The following is a 23,382-nucleotide window of genomic DNA, read 5'->3' on the forward strand; positions in this document are numbered from 1 at the left end:
GACCCCTCAGGATCCCATTCTTCGTCCATCTCTATCACATGTATCCCATCACCCCTATGGTGCGGAGAGGGTTGTTGCGGACATTGGGTGCAGCTTCTTTTGCCTGTATGACCTTGTTATCAATCAATGTCTGGATTTTATCTTTCAATTTTCGGCACTCGTCAATGGTGTGCCCTTTCATACCGGAATGATATGCACAGGTTTTGTTTGGGTTGACCCATTGGGACGGGTTTTCTACGGCCACAATGGGAATGGGAGTGACGTAACCAGCGGCTTTCAACCTTTCATAAGCTGGTTGATGGGTTCAGCAATAGCGGTGTATTGTTTGGGTGGCTTGCGGTCAAAATTGGGTCATGGTCTTGGATAATTTTGGCGAGTTGGAGGTGACTGGAAATGAGATGGTTAGGAATTATAGGTATGATAGACAGTGGCCGGTTGGGAATATTTGGGAGATGAGGGTTGATATGTAGGTGGTGGTTCTTGGTATGTGGGTGGGGGTGTTTGATATGTGAGTGGAGGTGTTTGATATGTGAGTGGAGATTTAGGGCCCTGAGCCACCATTACTACCCCAACATCTTTCTTCTTTGATATGCTGCATGATTGTAATGCCTTGTTTGTGGCCTGTAGTGCCTCGAAGTTTGTTACCATCCCGCTCTTGATGCCTTCTTCGATTCTTTCCCCAAGTTTGATGATATCAGAGAATTTATGGTTTCAATAACCATCAACCTTTCATAGTATTGCGGATCCTGTGCTCTGACAAAAAATTTGTTCATTTGTTCCTCATCCAAAGATGGCCTGACTTTGGCTACTTCCGACCTCCAGCGAGTAGCATACTCGCGGAAAGTCTCGGCAGGCTTCTTCTTGAGGTTCTGAATGTAGAAAACATCTGGTGCATTTTCTGTGTTGAACCTGAATCGATCCATGAAATCAGACGCCATACTTACCCAGTTGGACCATTTCTTAGGGTTCTGGCTGATGTACCAGGACAAAGCATCTCTCGTAAGACTCCTCATAAAGAGTTTCATCCGAATCTTTTCATCCTTTCCGACCCCGACAAGCTTGTCACAATAGGTTCTCAGATGAACCCTGGGATCACCTGTACCGTCAAACATCTCGAACTTGGGAGGTTTGTACCCCTCTGGCAGTTCTACATCTATCTGTATGCATAGGTCTTCATAGTTCAAACCTTCTATCCCTTTGCCTCCCTCGACACCCTGAACTCGTCTTGTCAACTTCTTGAGTTCCTCAGCCATGTTCTTGATGAGCAGGTCCTTCTTAGCGGATTTTGGTGTATAAGAAGTTGGTTGGATAGAGTGAGGTACGGTTTCCACGTATATAGGGTTGTTTTGGTGAGTTCCAGGAGCCTGGGTGTAGTGGTGGTCATTGGTTGAGTTTTGAGGATCGGGAATGGGCTGTGGTGTGTTCTGGGGAGTGTGGTAAGTGGCAGTTGGTGGGTACTGGATTGGTTGATGGTGGTATTGTGGTGGGGTTGATATCGGTAAGGGATTGAGATTTTAAGGTGGGGTTGCATATTGATGCGGTGCAGGAGGGTTGTGGGGATGTTGGTTCAGTGTATTTTGGGGAGGTTCTGGGTTATTGGTGTTTTGTTGGTTGACATCGGGGACATTCAGGGTGAGGGATAGGTTTGCCAAGTTGCGGACCTGCTCAAGCTCTCCCTGTAACTCTAATATCTTTTGTTCCAACCTCAAAACTAAATCATTTGGTGCCGGAGTACTCCGACCATCTGAAGTTTCTGCATTTTCCACATTTTCCTTTCGAATACCACTTAAGTCGTCCATTTTCCCTTTGCTCTTTGTATTACTTGGAGGAGGAGGAGGAGGAGGGCCTCTAGATCTGGTGTGGTACGCTGATGATGCCAGTATGTGCGAACTAACCTTAGGGGATGGGAATAAAGAATAAAGAAAAACAAAAGGTAAACAAGTCAGTAAGGGTTCTGAAATGTTTTGCAGTATTTAAACCCATATTGTGGGAATGTAAATTCGCGTCCTAATTTGGGAACCTCGTTGTGCCCGAAGTAGGCCTAGCGACAAATAAATTTGGAGAAATTTAGTGCCAATAATTGCCTTATTTCATTAATGTAAAAGTAAGCGGCCCAAAACGACACTAAATAAGATAATGTTGCTAGTGGCACTTGGCCTTATTACATTTAAAAGGAAAGCAAGTAAATCTAATCTACTTGGCCCCAGAAGAACCCTCTCCAGACAGGATGTTATTATCGATCAACTCTGCCAGCTCGCGCAGGTTCAACAGTAGGAATGCTCTTGCCAAATGCCCTCCTTCATTTCCTTCAGCGTTGTGGCAGTCGGTGACCCTCTTTCTTATCTTCCCCTCCAATTCCATTAAACTATACTCCAGATATTCCAGCCTCCTGCTGGATTTAACAGCTCTTTCTTTCCACTCGTTAATCATCTCTATATCGGCCTTATGTTGCGCCATATGTTCAGCTTCAGACTCTCGAACTCTTTTGCGCAGCTTGTTATACTTCACCTCTACTTCAGCAAACTCATCTATGACCCTGTTTCCTGGACCAGCCCTTGGCTCAAAGACTCCTGATAAATTATCATCCAACCATGAGGGGTAAAAGTATGAATGGCCCGCATGATATCGGTCCAGCTCGATGGTATCCTTCTCCACAACAATCTTCAAAGTCCACATATATTGTGCTACATTCTTATATGGGATGGCGTCACCCTGGAAATCAGCTCTGAAGTGACTCATCTTAGCAACCCGTGGTATGACCTGTCTCCTACCTGCCTATCTCATAACCCTGAGGGGAGCATAAGGGTATATCCCTCTTAACCCAATCAACACCAAATGTGGGACATCTCTGGATCTTATGATAAACTCGTCGATGGGGAACCACTCGAACATCCACTGAACCTGGTCCTCAGTCAACTTGTTGAAAAACTGCACCCATCCTATAGCATCCTTAGGTTTATCAAACATGTCCGGAATGTAAGTCATTCTCTTAGGGTGATGGAAGGCTATGTGGTCATTCCATGGCCTTCGTGGAAACTCTTGGCGGTATTGGCCCCTTTGGAGATGTTCTAACAGCCAGACTTGTAATAGCAAGTTGCAACCCTCAAAGAATTTGAACCCCTTCTGATGACGTCCAAATCCACTACTAAAGAGTAAATGGACACGGTCGCATGCAATATAATTTACCCAACTATGAGTCGGGGTCGAATCCCACAGAGAATAATATGTAGGCGATTAGGAATGTAAGAGAATTATCGCTTATCGCGCAGTGCCAAACGCTAAGAATTTGGTTTTGAAAATGTTTTTATCTAAATGCGGAAATGTAAACTAACCTAGAAAGCAAGTAAAATGATCAATGGCTACAAGCATGGTTGCATCGGGAATTACACTCAAGTAACGATCCAATGTATTTCATGATTTTACAAATATGAGCGAGTTTATGTTAATTAGCCATGGATAATAATTCTTAATTAGCTTCTTCCGAAGACTAACAAGACTTCCTAATTGAATTATCCCTAAAACAGTTAGAAGATTAAGCACACCCGGAATGGCTACAAGTAGTTCAATCCTATCCCTAGGTAGAATCTATAAAATGAGGGTTAACGCCTCAAGTTCTTGTTAATTAATCTTTTCCAACCCCAAATTATCTTTTCCAAAATTAATTCGGAGTTAATGGGCGAGTCCTAGGGTTAGCTAATCCCTTTGGAAACATTAAAGAACAAGAATAATTAAAATAACAATAACTCACTTCATAAATAAATAAAAATCATTCAATACATAAGCACAACAAGGTATTTAATCCACACTTTAAACATGAATATTTCTATAAACAAGATTTAAGTGTTGAATAAAATACTACACACTTAGATATACAATACAAAGCAAGGAAATGAAGAAAGCAACATAAATGGGTAAGAAATTCTCAACCAAAAGCTTCAATCTTCAAGGCCAAAGTGTGTGTGCAAAGCCCTAGCTTCCAAAACTTGTTCTCTCTAGCCCTAAGAACTGAAAATTAAGCCAAAGATATCCCAAAGATGTGCTTGGTCGTGTATAAAAATAGTTTGGGGATTACAAACGTGAAATTCCATTTTTGCCCAGAACTGCCCAGAAAATACACTATGCGTTCGCATTAGTGTAACTGCGATCGCAGAGAAACGATTTCTTTTAGCTATGCGATCGCAAATGTCGTTCTGCGTTCGCACAGGTCTATTGACCATCCACTGACCAGGCTTTCTTCTTTGCGTTCGCACCAGTATACCTGCGTTCGCACTGCTTCACTTTTGTTGACGTATGCGATCGCATACCCATTCTTGCGATCACATAGAGTAAAAACTGGGCAGACATTATTTCTCCATTTTAGCTCCTTTTTGACTTGTTTTTACTTGGTTTCTTCACCATTACCTCTAAATCACATACAACCTGTAAAATAGAAGTAAATGACATTAAATACACTATTTTATCATTCAAACATAGCAAAAGTATAGATTTAAAGACAAGATAAGTTGGTAAAATACCAACTTATCACACCCCCAAACTTAAACTGTTGCTTGTCCTCAAGCAATGAAAGAGACAAAATCTCCTCCCAAGTAGTTAACTCAACAATGCAACCATATCAAGTTAAGACAAATAGGTCTACTATAAGCACAAAAACATGACTTTGATTGGTACCAACAATTACTCCCAACCATATGAATTATCAAGCACTTCTCATGAACTTCATTATACTTCAAGTGCTCAAACACTAATGCAAATCAAAGTAGCAATCAAGTCATGACATTAAAGCTTCAAAATTTGCCTCTCTATCACAATCAACTTTCTTTGGTCATTCCTTCCAATTGAAAANCCACACAATTCCAATGTTTAAAAATGCTTGGAATGTGACTTCAAGCCTTCACTTCGCAATTTTTCTATTTTGATATCCTCTTCTTCCCCCGGATAAGAGTCAATCTCAACCGCATTTTCATTTACACCGGTTGACTCTAATTCCATTTTTTCTTGGCATCATTAACACTCATGGAGTCGGTCGGCGGATGTTCAATGCTTGAATCCTCAAAGTAAAGCTCACTTTCTTCCTCGGAATTGGACTCTTCTTGGCTTCCTTCCACACTCTCAAGTTGGTGGGCATAGTGAGCCTCAACCAATATTTGCATTCGATCCTCCAAAGTGCGAATATGTTCATCATTGTGAGCCAAGCCTTGTTTCAAGTTCTCGAGTGCAATGTTGTGCTTCTCCTCATTTTCAAGAATGGTCTCCAACATGAGCATCATTTTCTCATTTTGAGCATTTGAGAGTTCTTCTTGGTTTTGATCGAGTGCCAAGGAAGGATTTTCAGTTTCAATCTCCAAGGAAGGTTCTTGGATATCATTCACTTCCGAGGCTTTTGGAATCCTTAAGGCTTCGATCATCTCATCCATTTGTGAGTGCAACCTTTCAAGTGCCAAGTCATTTTGGAGACTATTCTCCAAAAGCTCCTCCAAGGCATTTTTCTCCTTGTTTCCTTTGTCAAGTAAACACTCCAACATAAGCTTGAAATCTCAACTTTGGCCATGTTCAACTTCTTCAACTGCCATAGCCCTATAACTTTCATTACAAAAAGTAGAATCATCATAGTAGGGGCTTGGGGAAGGGAAGGACAAATAAGCATAATCATCCAAATGACCATTTTGAAAACCACACTTATCACAAATACTCAACTCATGGGTTGAGATTGTGCGCACAATCCACCCCCGGGAGAATTTAAACAATTTTGCCACGAGTGTGGTCCTCCACAATAAGGACAAGGGTCATCAAAGTATGAACAACTACCATCCGACCAATTTTCACTATATGATGCCATTTTTCAAACATATGAAAATAAACAAGAAACAAACAAGAAAAATAGACCAAGGTAAGAGAATTTAATTACACAAATATTCACAAGTTTGGACCAAAGCACTTTCGCTTATTTCTCAAACAACCTAAATTACGCCAAATTGTTCCCCGGCAACGGCGCCAATTTTGGTGACGTCCAAATCCACTACTAAAAAGTAATAGACACGGTCGCGTGCAATATAATTTGCCCAACTATGAGTCGGGGTCGAATCCCACAGAGAACAATGTGTAGGCGATTAGGAATGTAAGAAAATTATCGCTTATCGCGCAGTGCCAAACGCTAAGAATTTGGTTTTGAAAATGTTTTTATCTAAATGCGGAAATGTAAACTAACCTAGAAAGCAAGTAAAATGATCAATGGCTACAAGCATGGTTGCATCGGGAATTACACTCAAGTAACGATCCAATGTATTTCATGATTTTACAAATATGAGCGAGTTTATGTTAATTAGCCATGGATAATAATTCTTAATTAGCTTCTTCCGAAGACTAACAAGACTTCCTAATTGAATTATCCCTAAAACAATTAGAAGATTAAGCACACCCGGAATGGCTACAAGTAGTTCAATCCTATCCCTAGGTAGAATCTATAAAATGAGGGTTAACGCCTCAAGTTCTTGTTAATTAATCTTTCCCAATCCCAAATTATCTTTTCCAAAATTAATTCGGAGTTAATGGGAGAGTCCTAGGGTTAGCTAATCCCTTTGGAAACATTAAAGAACAAGAATAATTAAAATAACAATAACTCACTTCATAAAAGAACAAAAATCATTTAATACATAAGCACAACAAGGTATTTAATCCACACTTTAAATATGAGTATTTCCATAAACAAGATTCAAGTGTTGAGAATAAATACTACACACTTAAATGTTCAATACAAAGCAAGGAAATGAAGAAATAAACATAAATGGGTAAGAAATCTTAACCAAAAGCTTCAATCTTCAAAACCCAAGTGTGTGTGCAAAACCCTAGCTTCAATACTTGTTCTCTCTAGCTCTATGAACTGAAAATAAGCCAAAGATATGCCAAAAATCCTCAAAATATCTGTTTGGACGAGTATAAAAATGGTTTGGGGTGAGAACTTGCAAAATGCCAATTCTGCCCAGGTCTGATGCACGATTTCCGCACCTGCGGAAGAATCATCGCAGGTGCGGCTCCGCATAAGCGGAACTCTCATCGTAGAAGCGGCGTTGGTCAATTGCGCTGTCACCGCAGATGCGGTTCTTTTCTTCGCAGAAGCGTGATCGCTTCTGCGCCTTTTCCTCCGCAGAAGCGAAAATCCCAATCCAGGCCTACACCGCAGAAGTGATTGAATTTACGCAGAGGCGGGGTCGCTTCTGCGACCAAACTTCCACAGAAGCGGAATCACTGGAAATTTTGCATAATTTCACTCTCTTTTGCTAAATTCCACTTCAATTCAATCCCAATCACTTCGTAGCATCATTTACCTGAAAATCTGACAACAACCACCATAAACAACCTTACTTTATAATTAAAAGGACATAAAAGCTAAGGAAAAGAGGCTAGAATGAGTGGTAAAATCACCACTCATCACCTTCTGACAGCGTTCCACGGCTCTGTACATATCTGCAACGATCATGGGGACAATAGTATATGTTTGTCCCTCGATCCCGTCCATCAAAGTTTTGGCCACCATGGCCAGCCTAATATGGATTCTATCCCCTTGGATTGGGAATACCAACATGCCCAAGAAGCACACAATGAACACGAAGACCCTACGATGCACCCAGCCCAAGGAGGTGATTGAGAACTCATCATCAAAAATACGGTAAGAGCTGTTGTGACCGTCTCTTTCATAAAGGAAGTCAAAAGGTACGTAGGAGTTTTTTAGGCACTCCAAATCGTCATTTTTCTTCAGCCCCATCATCTTAAGGAACCCTCTGGTGGTGCGATTTTCAGGTGCTAGCAGACCAGGGCTATCCCAAGGCAACCCAGCAAATCCTCCTATTTCCTCTAGGAGGGGAGTCATTTCTATATCTCCAAAGCGGAACACAACCCGTTCCTTATCCCAAAACAGAGTGGCAGCCTCGATTAGCATCTTGTTTGGTTGAAGATCCAATAGTGATGGCAAATTCCCTAAGACTCTTTTCACATGATTTTGGTCACTTGAGGGAAGGTTCCTCCACCAATCTATCATAAGTGGAGGTATGCTACTGACCATACCGAATCTAGGGACTTCGTGCCTCATTTTCTGCAAAACAAGAGATAGTTAGGCCCTTTCTCCCTCCAGGTTCGTCTGTTTATACAGTAATGATTAGCATATTGGCACTTTATTTCTCCAAATTAATGCACACAATCGTGATAACGTCCGTTGGGATTTGTGAAAACCCCGATGGACTTTTGGACGAGGCTTGTCTTAAAGGGTTATTATGCGGACAACATATTAACCCGGCTAGGTTTTACCATGATGCATGTACAATTAATCAGAGTAAGGCTGCTATAGAGGTCTAGTATGGGATCCTCAAGCGGACAACTTGAGGGGGAAAGGCACGGAACTGTCGAACGCACCACTGATCGACTAGTTTTACCGCAAATACGCCTTTTTGAATTTAAAGGGTGATATATAGGAAGAGCGCAAACACTCATCAAGCGTTGCTATAGGATTGATTACGCACGAGCGGAATATGATGTTGAGCATGATTTATGCAACAATAAATAGCATGTTGTCAAGTATTTGCACGTAAATAAAAAAGATAAATGCAGTATTTAAATAATTAAAATACAGTTACGGAAAAAGAAAACAAAGAGACAAGTCAGTTTCAAGAAAATGAAGAAATAAAAAATAAGCAGTTAAATCCAAAAAAAGGGGAAAGGGTACACGGGATAAAGCATGCTTGGACTAATTCACAAAAATAAGTTCGTTATGGTAAGAGCCTAAAAATATCCCCCAGCAGAGTCGCCATGCTGTCGCGCCCCCTTTTTCCTACGCGGAGTTCGGGTTTCGACATTCATGGGGGGAACAACTCGTTTCCTTTTGGGAATCGGGTATTTGAAGAGTCGCCACCTAACGGATTATGGTGTGTTAGGGCACCTAGAGCGGTTGACTCATATAACTAGTTTGCATTACCAGAGATTAGGGTAAGGGCTCGAAATAACCTTGAGGGAAAGGTGTTAGGCACCCCTCGCGGTCCACAACGGTGGGTCCCGACCGAACTTAAACTATGTGAATTAGTCATTTAACAAGTAAACAGTCTTAGCATATATTTGCAAATAAAGTAGTTTCCCCCATCTAAATGCATATATGATCAAGGAAGTTCAGATAATGAAGGTAAAAGAGGTTTGGATAGCTTACACATGTATATATAAAGAAAGGGGAGTTTAGATAATTTAAACACATATAGAAATTGGAAAGGGGAGTCCTAAGTTGATTAGCCTATAGGATTAATCTGTGCAATGCCCGGTAATCCTCCTCAACTAGAGGGGCTACACGTGACATTAGCGCGCAGGTCATCATATCCCTTTACTACCCATTACCCCTCCCCCCTCCCCTAATGGTTTTATAAGCGAGTTTGATTAACGACCTCTAAGCGTGCTGCTACCCGTCCCTTCCTTATGGTCCTGGAGGAGCTTAGGACCTCTAAATCTGGGCAGTTCTAGACAAACCTAAGGTATTTAAAAGGCAAAAATCTAGGCGACAAACAAATAACACGTAGGACAAGCAAATAGGGAAAAAGCAGTTAAAAGGCTCATGTTTACCTCCGCATGTATACAAGCAAATAAACCGCACGTCTAAAACACAGATTCAGATAATTTCTAGAAAGAATCCTAGGACAGGATATCTAGGTGAACATTAATACACAGATCTTGCAACGATATTTCAAAACTGAATGGCAGGATCCAAGTCAGTTTGCTTACTGGTTTTAAATCTGTGAGACTTAAGCAGTTTATACACAACTAAAACGCAGTTTCTAGTTTTATATAAGAAATTCACAAGTACTATAGCAGGCAGGCTTGCACACAGGGGTGAAAGGGGATTGGGTACATGAATAGGGCAGGGAGGCATGTAGACAACATAGAACACTTAGGATCTTCATAGTTTTACTAAATTAGCCAGGATAGCAGGCAACTAAAACATGGAGTAAAGATATGGAGGACAGAATCAGACACACAAGTAGGGTCCTAGCATGATCACATAGTTAAGGGACTAAACATGAATTGCAAACAGGCAAGCATCAGATAAAAGGTGAAGTGTAGACATGATAATTATACATTTGAATAGGGCAAAATTTAGGCATGCTAGATAAAGCAGTAGGTAGGCTAATATAGTTAGACATGCTAATCACATATTGAACAGGACAGTGCTAAGCAAGACAGTGAACAGAAATAGAAATGGAATTTATAAAATTGATGAACTTAAGGCAGTAACGAAACACATAAGGTTTAGATTTTAAAAATAATCAGGGACATACCAATTAAGAAGGGAAAACACAGAATGCGAAGCAAATGTTGAGCAATATCTAGCTATGGCTTACAGCCGGCTAGACTAATGAATACCACAAGTAGTGGAGAAGAACAGATAGCTTTTAAAGTGTAAGAGTTTTTTTTGTGAACTAATGTTCGTGTCCTAGAAGTGAGAATATAGGAGAGTATATATAGTGGTTAGGAGCAAAACAGAATAAGGTAAAGAAGATTAATCATTCAGCAATTAAGGAAGCCACAGAATCAATTACACATAAATTAGTGTAGTTTTCCCTTAATTAAGGGTAATTACCCAACGGTAAAGGGCAGGATACATTTAAGGAAAGAAAATCAAGTGAGCCATTAGGGGTAAATAGACAGGAGTTCAATTAAGGAAGCAATCTCGAAGAATCAGTAAGTATCACAGCTAATCAAATAAGGTAAGAAAACTAATTAAGGTCGTGAATAAGGGGAATAATCAAGAGTCAGCACATAAGTTTGACAGAGCAAATCAGTAAATCAGAAATTCGAAATAGTACTGATTTGAGGGGGGGAAGAATATCAGTTTCCACAAATAGACAAATAGGTCAAATAAATTTAACAAACACAGAAATTAGCCGAGAAATCGACTCAGAAACCCTAATAGAGATGAAATAGGGTAAAAGTTAAAAACAATGAATCTGACTAAGGGAAGCATGTGAATCAAACACATAACGAAACATTGCACAAGTACCACGAAGAACTCAGAATCGAATCACAATATGAGAAAATTAAGGCTTTAGCATAAATCGGCTAGGTTAAGGCAAACTCAACGTAAATCGGTCAGAAGCACGTAAGAACAGAAGATTAAACATTCAAAATCGGAAAGCTTTTAGAGAAGATGATTTTCAGTAAACCCTAGTTTTTAGGAAAAACGGAGAATGAATTGAAAAATCATAAAACTTTCACAAAAACATGTGAGATAGGTTCGATTCGTCTCAGATCTGTACAGATCTGAAAAGATCGTGGACCAAAATTAGGGTTTTCGAAAGTAAAACAGAGACGGGATCATAGGCTTAGGAATCCATGGATTTAAGACGAAAATAAGAAGGATCTTACTCAAAGTCGAACCAAATGGACTGAAACAGGCGAGAAAAACCCAAAGGTGTACACAGACCTGCCTAGGTCCCTTGAGAATCTCCTCAAGGATCTTGGAGATGGAGGTACCATAGCATAGAAGAGGCCATTAGAGGCCTGAGGTGGTGAAGAACCACCATAGGAAGGCAGTAGGTGAGTGACGGTGGGGGGAATTAGGGTTAGAGTTAGAGAGCGTTTGAGAGACGGAGAGAAGGGTGACAGTGGGGGGAAGGGTGAAAATGATTAGGGTTAGAGGGGGGTATATGGGTTAATAGGTAGGGGATCGTGACGTTGATCAAGAATGATCAACGGCCAGGGTTGGCCAAAGGGTTTTGGGTCGGGCGATAGGGTATTGGGCCTAAGGGTTTGGGCTTAATTTTATAAGGGGGTATTAGGCTGGTTAATTTTAGGCTAGAAGTGAAATAAAAGAGGTTGTTTATTAAATACCCAAAGTAATTGAATAAAATTAATTTGTAAAATAATTAATAATTACAAAAATGATTTTTATGCATGGAAATGTTTTATAAATAATTATTTAGTATTTTAAAATACAATGGACTAATTTCTGGTAAAAAATAATGCAAAAATGTATGCATGGGCTATAATTGCAAAGTTATTGTAATTATAGCCAAAAGATGCCAATTTGACTATTCATGAAATAATTGGAACTTAATAATACCATAAATAATAATATTAAATCAAGAAATGTTTTAAAATCATCTGTAATGCAATTTTGTAACTTTATATGAAGAAAATATTGAGATAAATTAATTTAAAAATGTAAGAATTATGGAAAAATACCCATTGATGCTAATGCATAGTTTTAAAGGCATATATGCACTTCAAAAATATTATTAAAAAAAATTGGGTATTAACAGCAGCCACAAAAGACGTTTTTCTTTGCCCTCTTTAGTAGTTTTTGCCATTTTGGGCTTTTTGAACATAGATTTCATTACTTTAATTATCAATATGGGTTTAATTATCATTTCTTCTTCTATTTCTTCTATTTTAAGCATGAGTATCTAGATTCTCACTAGGGTTGTGACCCAACCCTAGAGTGTAAACCTAATGGGTGTTTGACTTATTGCTTGTTTATGATTGAGTGTTTATGGTTTAGCCTTGTTCTTGCTTTTAATTGTAGAATTAATGGTTGCAAACATTAGTTCATGCCTATTTGACTTGGTCTCTACTTGAGAAAGAGCGACTTAGTCTAGGAAAACTTGGCTAAAATGAAATTGGGTAATTCAAGAGATTAGTAGTCCAAATTAAAAAGTTGAACCTAGAGATAGTAAAACCCGACTTGAGCTTTTTATCAACCGTTTTGTTCAATACCCATTTGGACTTGAGAAAGCTAAATTGGGCAAAATCACTCCTTTACCGAGAGGTATTGAGTGGGTACTTGAGTGTTGATAGCTATAATACATCCCGACCAATAAAACAAGCTTTAAAGTTTACAACCCGTTAGGCAAACACCTAGGTGAAGGTCATAGCCCTAGGTCTTTTATATCATTTGAAAAACAACAAAAATAATTTCCTAGTTTCAATTCTTAGTTGTTAATCTTAGCTTAACTTAGACTTAGAAACAACCAAATTCTTTGGAAGTGCAATTTGAGACAATCCAAGCTCATTCACTAGAATATATACTCCTAAGTCACACTCATAGCTCCTTGTGGAAATCGACCCAGACTCCTTGTTGGGTATTACAAATGCATCGACCATTTCATAACCTGAAATAGGTGTGACTTGGACGAGATCAGGATCCCTGTCATATCGAGATGGGCCCAAGCAAAACAACCCATGTTAGCTATAAGAAATTGAATGAGCTTTTTCTTGAGTTCGGGAGTTAACCCCGTGCCCATGTATACCTTTCAATCGGGCAGACGTTCGATCAGCACGACCTGCTCCAGCTCTTCGACCGTTGATTTGGTAGCGTCGGAATCATCGGGAGCTATAAAGGATCGAGGAACCTCGTAATCATTGTCTTCGTCATTCCCCTGCTTGTCCGGTTGGGTTGAGGCTGGCATCGGTGATTGCTATTTGGCTTCCTGTTTTGCTTTCGAACCTGGCTCCTTTGTCGATGAGAGTGTTGATATCGGAATTACTTCATCAACGGCAAACATCTCCTTTGCGGCGGGTTACTCCCCGTAGGCCATCTTGATCCCTTCTGGTGTTGGAAATTTTAATACCTGGTGAAAGGTCGAGGGAGCAGCCCTCATGTTGTGGATCCACGGCCTCCCGAACAGGGCATTGTACCTCATGTCCCCTTCGAACACATAAAACTTGGTCTCTTGGGTGGTTCCAGCTACGTTTACTGGTAATGTTATTTCTACTTTAGTAGTTTCGCAAGCCATGTTGAATCCGTTTAGCACTTGGGCCGCAGGCACGATTTGGTCCTGTAGGCCGAGTTGCTCTACGACCCTCGATCGAATGATGGTGGCCGAGCTACCTGGATCAATTAACACACGTTTAACCCAAGTTTTATTCATGAGAACAGAAATTACCAGTGCATCATTATGGGGCTACATGATTCCTTCTGCATCATCGTCATTGAAAGATAAAGTTCCTTCTGATATGTAATCTCGGGTCCGTTTCTCCCTTGTGATTGATACTTTGGTGCGCTTTATCATCACACCTTGAGGAACATCAACCCCTCTGATGATCATATAAATGACGTGTTGAGGTTCGTCCTGCTCGTTTTGTTTATTGGAATCCCGGTTTCTGAAATGATTCTTGGCTCGGTCGCTCAGAAATTCCCAAAGGTGCCCGTTGTTGAATAAACGGGCTACTTCTTCTCTCAATTGTCGACAATCCTCCGTTCTGTGGCCATGTGTGCCATGATACTTGCATATTTGGTTGGGATCCCTTTGGGCTGGATCGGTTTGTAAAGGCCGAGGCCACTTGGTATCTTTGATGCGTCCGATAGCTGATACGATGGCAGCTGCATCAACATTAAAGTTGTACTCTGATAATCGTGGTGCTTCTTTAGGTCCGATAGGTCTGTCGAAGCTATTCTTGCTCATGAGCCCTTGAGAGATCTGGCTTCGGTCACTTCTCCTTTCATTTCGTGCAGAATTTCGCCCAGATCCGTTGTTCCTACAATCTCCATTATACGGCTGGTATCTCTCTCTGTTCAACCTCGGTTCTCAGCCAGTATCCCTCTTGATTCTATCGACGGGTCTGATAGGATAAACGGAACCGGAAGGAGCCCCAAGTTGATCGTCTTCGACCCTGATCTTCGATTGGTACCGATTATGCACATCTGCCCAAGTAACAGCCGGGTACTCTATCAAATTCTGCTTCAACTGCTATAAAGCCACCGAGCTTCGAACATTGAGTCCTTGGGTGAAAGCTTGAACAGCCCAATCATCAGCGACCGGTGGTAGGTCCATCCGTTCCATTTGGAATCGAGACACGAATTCTCTAAGTATTTCATTGTCTCTCTGCCTTATCTTGAAAAGGTCCGACTTCCTGGTTTCGACCTTGATGGCCCCGGCGTGTGCCTTTATGAAAAAATCTGCAAGCATAGTAAATGAGTCAATAGAATTAGGTGGTAAATTATGGTACCATATCATAGCTCCCTTTGACAGGGTCTCTCCGAATTTCTTCAGCAAGACAGATTCGATTTTGTCATCCTCTAGATCATTCCCTTTGATAGCACATGTGTAAGTGGTGGCATGCTCGTTCCGATCGGTCGTTCCATTGTACTTAGGAATCTCGGGCATGCGAAACTTCTTGGGGATCGGCTTTGGAAACGCGCTCGGGGGGAGGGGGGAAGGTTTTTGCACGAACTTTTTGGAGTCCAGTCCTTTCAATATTGCCGGTGCCCCCAGGATGTGATCGACCCTGGAGTTGTAAGTTTCCACCTTCTTGTCGTTTGCCTCGATCTTCATTTCCCCCGACTCAATTTGTTTTGTCAGTTCTTCGAGCATCTTCATGATTGCGGGATTGGTCTCCAATTCTTTCTCGTTTGATTTCCTTGTAACCGATTCGACCCCTTGAACAACTTCCTGGGACGGCTCGGGCTCGATCCTACTCGGTAGGTGATTCTGGTTTTGGAGCTGGGCTATCGCTTCCTGTTGAGCCTGCAACATTTCAAAGATCACCCGCAGGCTGATCCCGCCATCTTCGCCGCCATGAGTGCTTTGAGCGGCTGATCGAACATCCCCACGGACGTTGCCCTCAGAATTGACGGCCAAATTTGCATTGATGGCCATATGTGAGCTGACATCGATTGGATCTACACCCGGAACTCCATCGAGGCCAACCGACGGTACGTCGTTCCCTGGTGCTATGTTATCACTTTCGCCGTGGTGGCCGAAATTATTGCACTGTGTAGGGGTGCTGACTGAGAGTTCGACATTTTGGTCCTGGAATCAAAGATATTCCAAAGAACAAGTGTAAAATAGTGTGTGTTATGAAAGTTTGTACCAGGTAATCACTATTATCCTTAGCCCCGCGGTGGGCGCCAAACTGTTTACCCTTAAAATTGGATAACAATTGAATTTATACGCGGTTTTAAGGATACATGATATAACTTGACACCTATTAAGAAGACATATTAATATTGAAAATAACGATAAGAAAGTAAATGCAAACCACAAAATTGAACAGCCTTAGCCTCTGAGTTTGATCACCCTCGAGCCAAGAAATGTCTCAACTAGTGTTAGAATTGAATAAGAAGATGATAAGAACTAGAAATGATCAGTATATTGCTTTCCTTTTGCTTGTTACAATGTGCGCTATAAATGATCAGAACCCCCCTTTATATAGTAGGGGTGTTCTACTCTTGGTACAATTCTATACAAGGTAAAAAAATCTCATGATTTGCTAATTAATCGACCTCTTCTTTATACGTGCCGAGATTTCCGCCGTGATCCTCGACCGATTGCGGATATTTCGGCTTTCCGTTATTTGGTTCGGCAAGTTTCCCTCGATCAAGCTCGGTCTTCGGGTCACGAGCTCGACGATCTAATTTTGCGCCTTGGTTCGATATAATCCGAGCTCGAGCTGCGACCTGCCATGTTTCAGCCTCGACTGGTCAAACAGTAGATGAACCCGATTTCGACCGTATACACATTCATTTACAGTTTATCTAGATTTAGTAAACATGTTATGCATGCGAACTAACAAATCACCCCTCTCTCAACAAAACTCGTACAAGAATGTAATTCCAAGTTTCTAAGTTGGATTCTATATGTAGTAATTCAAATTGCATATATAACCTGCATATGTTACTCTAAAAACTAAAATGTGTCGCTGAAAATTTAGCTAAAAGTGACTTGATTTGAGATTTGACAAGTAGCATGAACACGGTGCAAATTATCTGAACTCGTAGTACATACATACTGTTTCAGTGATTCACAACATGCTGCAGGTTTAACCATTTGACAATTAAAAGCAACGCTGATTACATATACACATGTGATAACATTATGAAGAAAATGAAGAAGCAGCAGTTTCTCTCAAATGCACGTTGGTAGGCCATTGACCACCACCACCTTGTTCCTCCTCATCTATAAATATTCTCAAATCATCGGTCCTCCTAAGAGCTCCATGAGCCACCACTATCGCCACCCCAACAGCTAGCCCTGATACCACATTCATAGTTGATATTAAAAGCAACAAGACCATTGTAAATATAGACAAGAAGGTCAAAACCACACGTTCGTCCACAATGTACCCGAATACTACCAAAGGGTTATCGCGGAGGAAATAAAGGAAGAGCCATGCGGCTACGGTGATGAGGAATACGACGAGTGAAACTGGGTGCCACAAGAGGCTTAAGAATATCACGAAAAGGATAATGATCACGTAGTTCATGTGGAAGTAGGATGAATTGGTTTTGATACGTAAAAGGGCATCGCCGGAGCTTTCAGGGAGAGAGAAAGAGAGCATTTCCTTCCAGGGGCGGCGCGTACCTAGCAGGAGACAGCCTGATGATCTCATCATCCCCATGTCGTCCGATGATGTTGTAATTGTGGGTATTGTCCCATATGTTGTCATTTTTCTCGGAGATTTTCTTCTCGAGAGAAAAAATCTCAAAGGGAAAATGAGGAGAGAAAGAGGAATTTGGAATGAAGATTGGCAATTGAGGGAAGTTGCAGTCTCTCTCGGATAATTTCCTTGTTTCTCTCTAGGGGCTGTGTTTTTCTTTTCTTTGTGTTTTTTTTTTTCTCATATTATATTTCTATTTCTTCTTCCTATTTTTGTTTCCTGAAGTATTAGTCGATGGCCCGAGGTAAAGCACTCAATAGGTTAGGGTGACCTCATTTCGCCTTACCAACCCCAGAAAAACTACGAATACAGGCTTAGATTGTTTCTACAAACAGATTTTTTTTTCTCTACTAATGTGCGGCATGATTTATAGAACCCATAAACTTATGGAGTATTTAATAGTGAATGAACAAATCTTGCACATTCCTTTTATTATTTAATGGACTTATGAATAAAAGACAATCCTATAATATGTACCCTTGTGTTCTACCATAGAAATTAAAGTTCCGCAAATTCAATCAATTGAACATTGTGTAAAAATTATTTAGGCAGTGATACAAGTTTGACTTGTTTTGATATAGTATAAACAACCATCAAGCTATCTGCAGACTGCCTTTATGATAAATCCAACGAATTAATGGTACCAGTAATTATTATACCATGAGCACAGATTGAGAAGTATCACAAATGACAGGAAGTAGTGTTTTCGACTCACTTTTTCCACATAATTAATGAACAAAATTCCATCTATATATGCTGCAAGTATTACTACCACGATCGTCTCAAAGAATGGAGTATATTACTACATTACCTAGAGTGGCGCAAAATGTAGCAACCAAAAAGGAAAAATGACTATAGGGTTTCAACAGATACAGATAGGTTATGTGCCTATTCGAGTGCAAGCTACTGATACAGAGATGAAACAAGTAAGCGTTCTACGTAGAAGAAGCTGCTGCAGGTATATCACTTGGTCCCAGAAAGGAGTTCAAGTGTGAGATCTCCCACTCCTATGGGCGGGCCAATACTGCAACGGGCTGTGTTATGTAATTGTATCGCATCTTTTATCTTCTGAAACTGCATAAATTATTACCGCAGAGAAGGTTATTCATCTCGAATGAAAGTAGTAAACGGTAGCTAATAAAGTCCAAATGGGGAAACAAAACAAATTTTCAGATGTCTTACTTTGGCCAGTGAGCAAGAGAAGGACTCTAGTTGTCCATCAGCTCCGCGATAGAAATGGAAATATGGAAGGACTTTTACGTTCAAAGCCTTGCACATTGGCTTATTTGCATCAAAATTCACTTTCAGAAACATGATTTCGGGGTTCTCCTGGGCAATTCTGCAGAGCTGCCAATTGAAAAATGCAAAATCAATTTCTAGAGAATTGGAGACAAAGCAACCTTAAAGACCAGATATCTTCTTAAAGTGGCTTAATGGAAAATTCAAACCATTGTTCAACTCAAGTAATCATGGAAAGCATATAGCAAAGGAAACCATATATACAATGCAAAGGACTCGGGTGAGGAGATCAATTAAAATCCTTTTAAATAAGCTTATTCAAAAGTCATTATCCTGTCTTGTAGCTCAACCAAACTACATTAAGGAAATGGACCACCAGTACAATTCAAGAAACAGGATGATGTTTCAAATTTATTATGCTTCTGCACAATCCTGTATATGATACTTATCAAGAATCAATTTCAGAGGCAAGAAAATGTTTGGCTTCCTTCCGATATTCTGTCTGCTAGGTTAGAAGCAGCAAGTTATGAGTACATAAGATCAGAAACATGACGGAATAGTCTCTTCTACTGTTTAGACAATCAATACGGAAATCTAATTCTATGCATATGAGATGACGATTTTGTTTTAGGAGCAGTAAGATCGTTGTAGACTTCAATTTGAGATCCTCCGAGAACAAATATAAGAGAGAAAGTCAGTGAAGAAAGCATAACCTGTAATGCAGGACAATAAGGAAACAGTGCCAGTTTTAGTTGGACATTATGATCAATAACCTTGAGATGTAAATGATTACAAACTGTAGCTTTCCCAAAAGTTTTACTGTAAACAACCATGTTTTGGCACAAAATCCACAAGAGAAATACAACTCTATATAAAGCTGAAGGCAAACTGCCTTTTTTAGTTTTGTTTTTGGTGCGGAATGGATCTTGTACGTGAAGCTGAACCAGTTTTAGACTTGTTAGAGTGCCCACATGTTGAGAAATGGATATACCCTTGTTTTTTTTCACACTTCCGGCCACTGGATTATTGTACAGAATCTACTAGAACATCTTTGTGCTATATTGAATACAAACCTTACCACTTCCCATAACAAGACAAAAGAAAAAAAAATTGTTATAAGGAAAATGTTCTTTTTCCCTTCTAGCCAGAAAGCATCACAATCATGTCAATGCTGCGGAAATATATTCTAAACGGACGTATAGAGCAGATTACAATGACCCCAGTTCATATGAGTAGACAGCTACCACAATAAGATCTTTAGAAGTTGCTGAAAGAGATGAACTATCTTCTTGAAACTTGCTCTTTACGTTAGAAATGACAGCATGGAGTAAAATTATAGGCTTTCATGATGGGCAGCAAGAAGAGCTTACCTTGGGAAATAGTGCTTTGCAGGAAGCACACCATGTTCCATAGAATTCTACAATAACAAGTCTTTCTCCAGCCTGACTAAGTGCATCCAAGAATTCTTTCGTAGAATGAATGTCAACCATGTTAGGCCCTGCATTTCGCTCCCACCATTTTGGTTCCTCAGTTCGAGTAACAGTAGCATGTACCTAAGAAGCATTGAACAAAAGGCACAAAATGTGTAAAGAAGACTTTTAGGGATTTACCTTCAGAATGCCATGAACTGTAAAGTAGAAGTCCGCATGCAGATGAATGCATCTACTTGTTCATAAAATATAAAAATAAATACCAATTCCTGCTCAAACGTCTCCACCCAAGCTTAGATGGTCAAATTTAGAAGGGATGAGTAACAAACCAAATTTGGCAACTAAAATTCTAGCTGAACTCTCAAAAGAGAATAGAAACACACTATATCAGAATTACTATAATAATAAAATGTGTCGCATTATGAAACTACATCAAAGTTTGCCACTGTTCGAAATGAGTTAATCTTTAATCTTTTTGATGGGCTAGCAAATAAACAAGCTTGCTGGAAAAGAATCGAGAACCTGAATAGTAACCTTAGAGGAGGTGTTAACAGTCCCTTCTTTCCCACTAGTTAATTTCGAAAACTAAAGACCTATTCAAAGATCATAATGGGGACAGTTGGATGGCATAGTCAAATGCCGAAGGATTAGACAAATGAAAGCCAGCATCAGTAAAAATGCACCATCACTGCACATGGTCCAGAAACCACCTTTGTATCAAGTGAGGATGCATATTGGGTTTGGCATCTAAGGCTGCTACATTGAGCCAAGGTCTCCATTTGGAATCTGAGCACAAGGAAGCCCAGACGTAAACCAGTAAAGTTTGCACAGTTTGGAAGTTTCAAAAAACAACGCTCATAAATACTACAAAGGGTCATAGACAGCAAGCCATGGTCGGTAAGTGCATTACTTCTGTGCCTATTATCTCTGCAGACCAATGTTTGAACAACCAGAAACACCTATGAATGAGCTTGATCCTGGAAATAGGAACTCTTCTCCCAACCTAACTTTTTCAGTTTCCCGTTTTCGCCAGTTTAACAACAGATGCAGTAGAGTCTAGAGACTTCAACCTATGCTTATTTACTAAAAGTCAATTTCCAACAGTCATTCTAGGCTGAACTTATCTGAAAAAAAAAAACACTCCAAACCTCGCAAGTAGAGAACTTTATCATTGAGATCTTCGAAGAATCCAGAATTTAACTTAACTTTTCTCAAAAAGAAAAAAAAAATAGAATTGATGATAAGAATAGAAGAAATAGCAAAACACAATTATGCATGTGGCTTTTAATGGCAGGGGTGCAACCGTAAGGATTATCATAGCAGAAGCTTTCTCACATCATAAGAGACAATGGTTAATGCAGTCAGTCATAGTTATAATTATGCAGTAACCTATGAAACGATGACTACTTCACCTGACGATTCTTATCACCAAATGCTAAGCCCTTGCAGAAAGTTACTCTGTTCTACCATTCAAATATTTGATCCGCCATGAATGTTGATGCTAATGTTAGTGGCCTGCCGGCGTTATAACTTTTTTGTTTTACTAGCATTCTGTAGAGTGCTCTATTCTCGAACAAGCTCAACATAAATAAAACCATGTCCTTTCATTACCCAATAAACATGACGTCTTTTTCAGAACATTGTGCTAAATAACATATGTGGTGAATTACTCAAGTCTCTGCATAACTAAAGTAATGATTAATCATATGCATCTTCCTTTTTTGGGATAATAGCAGTGTCCAACTTGCATGTACTTCAACTATTCCATATGGTACCTACATCCTCCCAACTAGGGTAACTTTGTTCATTAACGCTTAAGCAAATAGGAAGAAATCACCTAGCTTTTTGCCTATCTGCTGGAATCTGACCCCTTGTTTTCCATGGTCTTCCTTCCAACTTATCCATTAATCATATGCATCTTGACTACTAATTTAGTGATTACTAAAATCAGCATAACAAAGACACTTAATTTCAATTTTGGTGTTTAAACAGAACAAAAAGGACTGTAGGATCCCTAAAATGCTCCCTTCAGCTGCTAAAAACACAACTTGCAAAGATATTTGAAGCATAAAAGACCTCAAACCTCAAATGAGCTAAGCACAAATACTGCCCCACCGTAAAAAATATCCTCATTTGAAATTGAAATAATAATAGGCGGAAAAAAAAACACAGTAAAAAGCAGGAATCTTTACCTTAAGAGCAGGAAATCGCTTGTTGGGCCTTAAAGAAATTCCGGAAACGAAATCCACAGAGGTTGAAGGAGAATCAGAAAGGGAGACAGCCCTTTTATGCAACTTTTGATTTGATGTTTGGATAGAATTCAAAGATGAAGAGAATGAGGTTAACAATGAAGAATTTGAAGCAGAAGAAGAAGAAGAAGAGAAGCGTAAAGAGTTAAGAGAAAATCCCATTATATCAGCTATAGAAGAACACAAATAAAGTAAGAATCTTTAATATGTTTGTTAAATTTCTTCCTCTGAATCTTATATTAAGTATTTGGGGAATCTTAGTTCCCTATATATATAAACACACAAGATTGAGTAAAACCCAAGTTACATCAATGAGAAAATGAAGGCCATTGAATTGATCTTTGATTTTTCTTGTGTTCCAATAGAGATATTGGTATTACTATGTGAAAATGGTGTATTACTGTTCAACTACTGGAAAAGGCTTTGACCACACACACCCGGAATAATAAACATAAAAGCAAATTGCATGTGAAGAATTTGTGTGAACCATATTTTACGACGAGAACTATCTACTTAGATATTTGCTTTTTTTCTTTTTTCTTTTTTTTTTTTCTTCATAATTTGATGGTTTGGTCTATGTTTAGGTATCAATGTAAGAATTTTTGATGCTAAGTACCTCGATACTCAAAAACTAATTTACAAAGAAAAAACTAGTTTATTTGTTACTGACCCAAATGTTAGTCAAGCTGTCACAACCATAAAAGAAGATAATATTTCTGCCGAGCCTAATCTACTAGTCAACAATCAATTTGCTTCTCTTAATGATCCTTACCTAGATCCCAATAATTTTTCTCCTACTACTGATAAAAATTGCATGAAATCCAAATTGTCTGATGCATCGTTACAAACGAGGCAGACAAACAAAGATACCAAGGCGAGTGGCATTGATGTGGCCAATGCTAAAAGTGCCAAGTCAATTCCTATCCAGCCATTAAATGGTATAAGTAATATTACTAGTAATGTTTTTAATAGTAGCTCTTCCAAGGTGTCATCCCAAAACAAAAACTATTCTACTAACAAAAATGCTAATACCGGTGGCAATACTCAGGGCACCCAATTAG

The 23,382-nt window shown here is 39.7% G+C and overlaps 2 protein-coding genes across 2 annotated transcripts; both read right to left on the reverse strand.

The window, feature by feature from the left end:
* LOC109228279 (PRA1 family protein F3-like) lies at positions 16,709-17,723 on the reverse strand. The gene has a single exon (XM_019393434.1). The coding sequence runs from the start codon at positions 17,410-17,412 to the stop codon at positions 16,840-16,842; it is 573 nt and encodes a 190-aa protein (XP_019248979.1). The 5' UTR covers positions 17,413-17,723; the 3' UTR covers positions 16,709-16,839.
* Positions 18,027-22,750, reverse strand: LOC109227060 (thioredoxin-like 2, chloroplastic). The gene is made up of 4 exons (XM_019392058.1): positions 22,265-22,750; positions 20,013-20,195; positions 18,586-18,750; positions 18,027-18,477 (listed from the first exon to the last, which is right to left on the reverse strand). The coding sequence occupies exons 1-4, from the start codon at positions 22,481-22,483 to the stop codon at positions 18,367-18,369; spliced, it is 678 nt and encodes a 225-aa protein (XP_019247603.1). The 5' UTR covers positions 22,484-22,750; the 3' UTR covers positions 18,027-18,366.

Source organism: Nicotiana attenuata, chromosome 6 (assembly GCF_001879085.1).
Source record: "Nicotiana attenuata strain UT chromosome 6, NIATTr2, whole genome shotgun sequence".
Lineage (NCBI taxonomy): Eukaryota > Viridiplantae > Streptophyta > Magnoliopsida > Solanales > Solanaceae > Nicotiana > Nicotiana attenuata.